At 38.4% G+C, this 9,939-nt stretch overlaps 1 protein-coding gene across 3 annotated transcripts; it reads left to right on the top strand.

Moving 5' to 3' along the window:
* The first annotated feature begins 574 nt into the window (after positions 1-574).
* On the top strand, positions 575-9,739 carry LOC124881080. Of its 3 annotated transcripts, none has more exons than XM_047386574.1 (7): positions 575-684; positions 1,119-1,478; positions 1,557-1,625; positions 1,723-1,812; positions 1,948-2,016; positions 8,073-8,198; positions 8,290-9,739. In XM_047386574.1, exons 1-7 carry the CDS (start codon positions 591-593, stop codon positions 8,409-8,411), a joined length of 930 nt encoding a protein of 309 aa, XP_047242530.1. In that variant the 5' UTR covers positions 575-590; the 3' UTR covers positions 8,412-9,739. The 3 variants fall into 3 exon arrangements, with proteins under 3 accessions (XP_047242530.1, XP_047242529.1, XP_047242528.1); XM_047386573.1 differs by having other exon boundaries at positions 1,554-1,625; XM_047386572.1 differs by having other exon boundaries at positions 1,119-1,484; positions 1,554-1,625.
* Positions 9,740-9,939: the final 200 nt, after the last annotated feature.

Here is a 9,939-nt window from a genome sequence, read left to right as displayed (position 1 = left end):
ACTCTTTCTGATTTCTGTTTCACAATTGATTCAAACTTGACCAAACTAGCAAAGGTCCATCAAGAAATGATTAAAAGGTTAACAGGACTGACAAATAAACTGACAACAATACAGTTTATTGCATATTAGAACAGGATCAGCAGAAAAGAAGTGTTTTAATATCTAAAATAACTTTGAATTAATTTATAAAGATCCATAGCACCTTAAACCTGTGCTTTATTATTTATTTTTTCACCACATCACATTAACATTCGACAGTAATAATGAATCAATCAGTCTAATAGTTTTATCTTATAAATGTATATATTTATATTATAGCATATAACGTAGCAGGAGGATTGGGGTTTGAACCCCAGATTGTGTTGCATCCTAGAGCTTCTTCCTGGAAAAGATCTTTGAAAGGTGAACCACAATGTTTGACCTTTTTAAAAAGTAATGGCATATCTTTGACCATAACACTAAGCACACAGACAAGAAAAGAAAAGGGCTGTGTAAGAAATGAAGGTGTGACCAGCATACAGGAAAGAAGGTATCATGTGTTTTTTTTTTTGTGAGAACCCTTTAGAAGTAGTTGGTGCCTGGCATGTATCATGTCCGTTAGATGTCAGAGACTGGATCGGATGGCAAGGATGGACCTCCTACTGTGTTTTTTACTCCTGTGTGCCGGTTTAGATTTCTCCTGGAGTAAGTAAGAACAGAATGATCTCCAACTTCTTCGCTTTTCACAGATTGATACCATATAATTACTTCACAAAAAGTTATTAAAATCTTTTGAGCCAACAAATGTTTGAATAATAATGATGTATTGAATGTTGCAAAGCGTAAAGAAAGAATTTTCAAGCCTTTATTAATTGTTAATAATGATAATTTTCTGCTTACATCTAATGAAAACAAATCATTTAAGATTAGAATATTACATCAGACCGATAAAAAACTTTTATTTAATACAGAAATGTTGGCTTAATGAAAAGTATGTTTATTACCTGCTTAAGGGTTGTTATTTTCCACAGGTGCTTTTAATCTGACAAACGAGTCTCATCGCCACACAGATTCTAATTTATTGAATATGACTGTATATAAAAACATCCTAATAGTTATTTAACGGTTTCCCTCGACAGGTGTTTTGTTCCAAACACTTGTTGTGAGTCAGAGTCCCGATGTCTCTGTCCTGGAGGGCGAGACAGTGAAGATCACCTGCTGCTGGAATAAAACTGCTGAAAGAGTTGGCCTTAAATGGCTGAAAAACCAAACAACAATCCAGGATAAGACATTTATGAATCAGTTGGAAGGCTCTTGGACTGAGCAGAAAAATAAATGTGTGGTTCTGATGATTGAAAAAATTAAAAGAAGTGACTCTGGGAGATACATCTGCAAGGTTTTTGTGGAAATACCAGTCTTAGCTGAAGTTAAAGGAGATGGTACAACCATCACGGTTACAGCCAGAGGGAACCCACCTGACAGCACAGATCACCACACCGGTAATGGTAGGCTGTATGTTAATGTTAGTTTACCAGGACAAAACAACCTTTAACGGAACATATGTATTTATTTAGTAGATGAAGAGAGGATAGATGGAGTGGTTGAAGACAAAGGAGATGTCAACAGTAATACCCAGATTGTAGATGGTAGGTAATAAAACACCAGAGGCCTGATGTTCATAGAAGTATTGCAATGGACCGCTTAATGTGTTGTATTCTAAGATACGGGAAATGTTTGTCCTAGAAACTCTACCTGTCCATTTAGAAGATAAAGAGAACACAGTCAAACACAAAGGGAAAACAACTGAGAGAATGATGAATCACATCGCTAATGGTAAGTGACATATGAGATTCATACCTGATATAAATAGAGTTGCAGTTGCAGTTACTGATGGTCTCATTTGCTGTTGTGCCATCATGTGGAGCCACAAGCAATCAATGCAACAAGTGTTTTCTGATTATGTTGAAGATAAAAAGAAGACAATCAGAAAATGGGGAGGGAATGCAGGAGACAACGCAAATCCACGCACTGCTGACGGTAAGTAACTTTACTGCTAAAAATAATAAAACGGCTGATTTAATGAATAATATGTCGTGCTGTCAGGATTTTGCACAACCCAAATTATAACTCAACACAACAAAGATGTGTTTAATTTATTAAGCTCAGTGCAGCATGTTTGGTACAGAGAAAAAAAGGTATCTGATGTTTGCTAGAAAATAAGAACAAATCTAAGAATTCGTTTTTTTAATCTGAACACTATGTTCTTCTCTATTTCACAACAAAAACAAAAGTAGTGTGGCTTGGTGAGACAGAATAAAGGAAATAACCTGTTCTTAGAGTAGTAATTGTTTTCAATCTTAGATTAGGAAAATAGTCACAGATTTCATTTTCCTGGCAGCTCTCTGATACAACTGGTGCCATCCTGAGCACTGAACGAGTCAGTGGTGGTGCTGTGAGCGTAAGCAAATGAGTGGGGCGTAACACAAATTGCTCCAACACGAGTCTCTTGCATGGCTACCCCTTTAAACTGCGCTAATGATGTGGATTTTTGTCCATTAATCATCAACAGTTGGTTGATGTATCTATTGGATTCTTATCAATCCGTTCAAATAACTGGTGCATATTGGACAAAATGCTTGAAAACGCTCCCAACCATTGACCACTAGAGAGAGGCATTATTTTCCGTGACCTTGCAAAGATTGACTGTAGAAAATAGATGGATGTCTGACTCATCACTTCAATGTGCACTGACAGAGCTTACCTTAAGAAGGTATGTTTTTTCTGCCAACTAGTTATATGAATGCGTGAAAAGAGAATTATGGATAGGCGTTCTACAGTAGCCTTGTTAGTATTTAAAATATGAGCTACTAGAGAAAATGCATAAGGAAGTGCCAAGGCTCACTAGTGAGGAAATGTGCAAGCCCACACCCACATCCAGAGGTGTTTCCTGGTGTGTAGGGTGAAGATTAGAGGACACCGAGCATTCTCCTATGGTAGGCTTGCCTGTTTCACTGTGGGAATATCCCAGCCAAGGCATGTTGCACAGATGCTAGCCACCTTCTCTTCCACTTTGCCTCATTGGAGGTAGATGGCTATTCATTCAGTTGGATTGCTTTAGATGTCTTCTTTAGCTTCCAGACAACCCCTCAGGTATGCTGGGGAGTAACAGTTCTTGGTAATGCCCGGGAGATTAAAGATGGGAGAGCAGACGTTTGAGCAAAGCTTTGGTGCACTAACATAAGGGATGTGGTACCGTTCCCCTATACCTATGTGGGAAGTCCCCACATATGTTATGGCTCATGTTGTAAGCTAAATAGTCTCCAGTGAGCATTTTTTCGATGAAAATGTATTTAAATAATGCATAAATAGTTCACTGACATCCAGGTAAAATTTGGTATCTATATGGTTTAAAAATGAAAGTATTTGACATCTAAAATAGTTACATAAGCTTGTTTTAGCTAAGATTAAGTAGCATATAAATGACAGTGGTAGATAGTGGTGTCAAACTCTGGACTTTATGATTGCTAAAACAACTTGTTACCAGCTGAGCTCTGCTTTAGCATACATTGTTGTACGCAAATAATATATAAGTGAAATACTTTTCAGGACAGCACCGTGCTGCAGTTGGAGGCACTGTTGCCTTGCAGCCAGAAGTTCCTGTGTTTAAATCCTGGTCTGGGGTCTTTGTGCATGGAGTGTGCATGTTCTCTCTGTGCATACATGGGTCCAAAAATATGACTGTTAGATTAATTGGTCTCTCTAAGTTGCCCTTTGAGTGCGTGTTTGCGTGGTTGTTTGTCCTGTGTGTCTCTGTGTCGCTCTGTAATGTACTAGCGACATGTCCAGGGTGTACCACGCCTCTCCCCAGAACAGGTTCAATGTTTAGTGCCACATTAGATTGAAATATGTTATTTCCATCCACCAGTGTAGTATAAATATGTTACTATTGTCATATTTTCTACTAATCTCTTAATTTGTTAGTCTTAAATATAGTATTTTTACTCACACTGCAATCATTACCACAATATTACAACTGAAAGAATAATAACATTTGTTCTAAAACTAAATTGATTGATGCAGTCTTTGAGTTAGCATTTCTGCTTTATTTCTACACGTTTTTGTGGTCCATTCAAAAAACTAAGACCACTGTTACACCAGGCAGGTTTGTTTGGTTTAAACCCAGACAAAATATGTATGCCTGAATCAGGACTATGTATAGATCTAATATTTACTAATATCTAAATTATGTCTTTGTGGTGCTTAAATGTTGAAATCTGGTCCATTGTTCAGAGGGTCTCTGGAGGTTTATATGGGAATTTAATAGAGCAGCACAGAGGTCTTCCATCATAAAGACGGAGAGGGTGGGTGAACTCCCTTGCCCTCTACTGCCTGACCATCAGCCCGAAGGTTCTGCTGAAAATCCGCATTTTCTTGTTGAAAATGGGTCACAAAAATGACTAAATGGTCAGTGTTGGGCATGTTACTTTAAAATTGTAATACATTCAATATCACTAGTTAAATCTTAAAAAAGATATTATATTTTACGGTCCCAAAAATGTAACTCAGTTACACCACATTGAGTTACTTTTGGAAAAATACCTCAAGTATCAGTTTGCAGCTTATACAGGTCCTTCTCAAAATATTAGCATATTGTGATAAAGTTCATTATTTTCCATAATGTCATGATGAAAATTTGACATTCATATATTTTAGATTCATTGCACAGTAATTGAAATATTTCAGGTCTTTTATTGTCTTAATACGGATGATTTTGGCATACAGCTCATGAAAACCCAAAATTCCTATCTCACAAAATTAGCATATCATTAAAAGGGTCTCTAAACGAGCTTTGAACCTAATCATCTGAATCAACGAGTTAACTCTAAACACCTGCAAAAGATTCCTGAGGCCTTTAAAACTCCCAGCCTGGTTCATCACTCAAAACCCCAATCATGGGTAAGACTGCCGACCTGACTGCTGTCCAGAAGGCCACTATTGACACCCTCAAGCAAGAGGGTAAGACACAGAAATAAATTTCTGAACGAATAGGTTGTTCCCAGAGTGCTGTATCAAGGCACCTCAGTGGGAAGTCTGTGGGAAGGAAAAAGTGTGGCAGAAAACGCTGCACAACGAGAAGAGGTGACCGGACCCTGAGGAAGATTGTGGAGAAGGGCCGATTCCAGACCTTGGGGGACCTGCGGAAGCAGTGGACTGAGTCTGGAGTAGAAACATCCAGAGCCACCGTGCACAGGCGTGTGCAGGAAATGGGCTACAGGTGCCGCCTTCCCCAGGTCAAGCCACTTTTGAACCAGAAACAGCGGCAGAAGCGCCTGACCTGGGCTACAGAGAAGCAGCACTGGACTGTTGCTCAGTGGTCCAAAGTACTTTTTTTGGATGAAAGCAAATTCTGCATGTCATTCGGAAATCAAGGTGCCAGAGTCTGGAGGAAGACTGGGGAGAAGGAAATGCCAAAATACCAGAAGTCCAGTGTCAAGTACCCACAGTCAGTGATGGTCTGGGGTGCCGTGTCAGCTGCTGGTGTTGGTCCACTGTGTTTTATCAAGGGCAGGGTCAATGCAGTTAGCTATCAGGAGATTTTGGAGCACTTCATGCTTCCATCTGCTGAAAAGCTTTATGGAGATGAAGATTTCATTTTTCAGCACGACCTGGTACCTGCTCACAGTGCCAAAACCACTGGTAAATGGTTTACTGACCATGGTATCACTGTGCTCAATTGGCCTGCCAACTCTCCTGACCTGAACCCCATAGAGAATCTGTGGGATATTGTGAAGAGAACGTTGAGAGACTCAAGACCCAACACTCTGGATGAGCTAAAGGCCGCTATCGAAGCATCCTGGTGCCTCCATAAGACCTCAGCAGTGCCACAGGCTGATTGCCTCCATGCCACGCCGCATTGAAGCAGTCATTTCTGCCAAAGGATTCCCGACCAAGTATTGAGTGCATAACTGTACATGATTATTTGAAGGTTGACGTTTTTTGTATTAAAAACACTTTTCTTTTATTGGTCGGATGAAATATGCTAATTTTGTGAGATAGGAATTTTGGGTCTTTCTGCATGTTCTCCCTGTGCATGTGTGGGTTCTCACCGGGTACTCCGGCTTCCTCCCACAGTCCAAAGACATGCCTGTTAGGTTAATTGGTAACTCTAAATTGCCCTTAGGTGTATGAATGAGTGTGTGCGTGGTTGTTTGTGTGTTGCCCTGCGATGGACTGGCAACCTGTCCAGGGTGAACCCCGCCTCTTGCCCATAGACTGCTGGAGATAGGCACCAGCTCCCCCACGACCCACTATGGAATAAGCGGTAGAAAATGACTGACTGACTGATCTTCACAAGAGTGACAAAACAAAATATGGCATTTTACTCTTTTTATTTGGTCACTAGCACCTCTGAATCTGCTAGGCGAATATAATTTTTTTTTACTTTTTACAGAAGTAGCATGACATCGTTGAATGTATTTTTTAAACTACTTGTACTGTTTCGAGATGTCAATTGTTCCTTTGTAGCGCACAATTTGCATTTTACTATTATGTTTTTGTAGGATGACAAGATATCAAAAAAGCGAATGTGGGACATCAAGGATGCCTTTGAGGAACATTGAGGGACACATTACCAACACTATGATGACGTCACAAATTTTCATTTAACAAAAATCTCACATTACATTCATCAGCTCTGCTTTGCCTGTTAGTGCACAACAATTAATTAGCACAACAAACTTTTAAAAACTTTTTTGAAGTTTTACAAAACTGTTTAAAACCCGTTTTAAATAGTTTCATGAAGTTTATCAGAAAAAAAACAAACTTTACAAGCTCTTAAAGTTTAACCCTGGTAATCTCAGCTACCTTGTCTGTCTGGGCGTCAGCTCTGGGTTTGAATAAAGAGTCCATAGATCAGCAGGCGGCTTTTTCAGCTGTGCATTTCTTGTGTGACTCACTTTTACATCGTCGCTTCACATCGTGTGAAACTGAAAACTTTGGCAAACTTCTTAAAAATGCCTCCGAGATCATTTTTCACTGGCCTCACCGTTATAAACTAGTCTTTGTCGTCGCTGCATTTTATTATACGTGACATTTTATTCTGTAAAGCGTACTGATGTAAGTTATACAAGAAAATCCTTTTCTTGTTCTGTTTCATTTTACCAGCATTGTTTTTATTTTACCAGCATTGTTTTCATTTTACCAGCATTGTTTTTATTTTACCAGCATTGTTTTTATTTTACCAGCATTGTTTTTATTTTACCAGCATTGTTTTTATTTTACCAGCATTGTTTTTATTTTACCAGCATTGTTTTTATTTTACCAGCATTGTTTTTATTTTACCAGCATTGTTTTTATTTTACCTGCATTGTTTTCATTTTACCAGCATTGTTTTTATTTTACCAGCATTGTTTTCATTTTACCAGCATTGTTTTCATTTTACCAGCATTGTTTTTATTTTACCAGCATTGTTTTTATTTTATCAGCATTGTTTTTATTTTACCAGCATTGTTTTTATTTTATCAGCATTGTTTTTATTTTACCAGCATTGTTTTCATTTTACCAGCATTGTTTTTATTTTACCAGCATTGTTTTTATTTTATCAGCATTGTTTTTATTTTACCAGCATTGTTTTTATTTTATAGAAGATGAATGAATGAATGAAGTCAGATTTCTATGATTCAGTGAAGCATCACATTCATTTAAAGTGCAATTACAGTTTCACCTGGTTATCAAAATAATTCCTTTGTCTAAATTTATCAGCTAGAAGAAAAAGAGTCCGTGTTCTAAACACACACAACTTTGACAAGCTTATCAACTCAAGGTCTTTAGCAAGGTTATACTGGAGGTGACACTGTGCATGACATGAGGGGGGGGGAAAGGTCAAATTATTACATGCATTAGACTAAGCTCTAGATAGACACATGGGTAACATGAGACAGAAATAAGGCATTTGCCTTAAAATGAGAAGGTGCTGAATAAACTGGGTGCAGTTTTTCTACAAAGATTCAGTTTCATGACAACCACTTAGATAAAAACGAAAGCTGAACTGATGATGATAACTTGTGTATATTTTATTTGATGTCTTTTTGAAGGAATGTCCGTTGGTTCTCAGGAGGAAATGTTCACTTTTGTCCTGAGGTGCCTCCCCATCCTCGCCCTCATCACAGCCTTCTTTTGGCTCTACTATATAGGGACTAAAGCTCAGCAAAACAAAGCAGGTATCGGAAAAGTTATTACATCATCTCAAAGTAGTATGTATGTATAACTGTATTAGCTGTAGAGTTGACTGGTGTTCTGTTTTACTTTTAGCTGTTCTTGGAAATAAAGCCTCTTCAGAACAAAAGATAGAGGAAGACCAAAAAGAAAAGAAGAAGGAAGAGTGTGTGACAAAAGAAAAAGAAGAAGAAGAAGAAAAAGAAAAAAGCATATGAATTTGGATGTCTAGTGATATTCATGTTCATCCATTAAGGATGTGGACTGATCTGCCTTAGTGTAGATGTTATTATAAGTTAATTTATGTAAGCATCCAGCTATCCTACTTGCATGGTCACAAGGAAACTGGAGCCTATCTCCAGTTGTCAGTTGGTGACAGACGGGTTACACCCTGAACTGGTAACCAGTCCACTCAAAAGGCAACATACACACAAACTTGACAAACAACCATTCAAACACACCAAAGTGTAATCAAGTCACATGGTTTTGAAGAGTGGAAAGAAAAGCTACATATGCATGGGGAGAAAATGCAAACTAGAGAACAGTTATACACTAAAGTGTAACTAAACCTGATGTAAAAGCATAACCCCGCCCCCAGACAAATTTTGAAAAATACCACCAAAGTGGGCGGTGCCAAAAGACACTGAGGGGTGCAGCCAAGCGGAGGGGATTGAGCGGGGGTGTGGTCACCAGGGCAAGGGAAAGCGACAGCTAGCTTAATGTGACATATTGATACATGGAAAGTGAGCAGAACGACGCTGCTATTTTTTATCATGGATAGATCTTTTCAGGTGGAGGATTTTCCACACCATTCGTCACCTGAGGTTAAGGGAGGCTTTACGGAGCCCAGTGGACTTGAGCCTTATCAGTTTGAGCTGCTGGCTCAAGGCGCTGACTCAGCGATGCCCGAAGCCTGCGCTGCCGAGACAGCGGAGGACAAAATAGGAGTGTGTCTGAATGAGATGGTTTTATATTTCGTTTTATACCAAAACCAAAAATATGTCAAAATCCCAACTCAGCAAAATGTTTATTTCTTTCTTAAGAAATGTAACCAAAATTACTAGACACTGTTTTGATATAAATTAATCGTCTGCCTTTAAAGAGTTTTAGTACCAAAGCTGTGTTGAATGTATGTTAAGTGTTACTGTAAAAACCAATGTGTCATTCAGGCTTTATTTAAAGACAAACACACCGAGGCAATTAAGGTCATTATAGTCCAACAGAAACTTCACAAGCGATGTTGATATTTGATGATAAATATGAAGAACATAAAACTGGGGGTATGCTTTTCAAATGTAATAATACCACCTTTAATTTTTTGCAATCTTTGAGCATACTTCCATGTTGCAAATTTCTTAGGATTTTGTGTGACATCTCAGCACAAAATTATGCATAATTGTGAAATAAAACAAAAATGAGAAATTATTTCCCTATTTTCTTTATAAATAACAATCTGAAGGGTTTGGCTTGTATTTGTATTCGGAACACCCCCCATCTCCTCTTCCCCGAGTTAGTACTTTATAAAACCACTATTTGCTGCAATTACCACTACAGGTCTTTCAGGGTATGTCTCCACCAGCTTTGCACATCCAGAAAGTGAAACATTCGGCCATTCCTCAACATAACTCAAGCTCAGTCATATTGGATTAAAAGCATCTGTGAACATCACGTTTCAAGTCATGACAAAAAGATTTGTGTGGATTTGGAACACATTCGTGTTTTGGTCTAAACCATTGCATCTCTGGC

The sequence above is a fragment of the Girardinichthys multiradiatus genome, chromosome 14 (genome assembly GCF_021462225.1).
Source record: "Girardinichthys multiradiatus isolate DD_20200921_A chromosome 14, DD_fGirMul_XY1, whole genome shotgun sequence".
Taxonomy (NCBI): domain Eukaryota; kingdom Metazoa; phylum Chordata; class Actinopteri; order Cyprinodontiformes; family Goodeidae; genus Girardinichthys; species Girardinichthys multiradiatus.
This window is presented reverse-complemented; position numbering and strand designations above follow the sequence as displayed.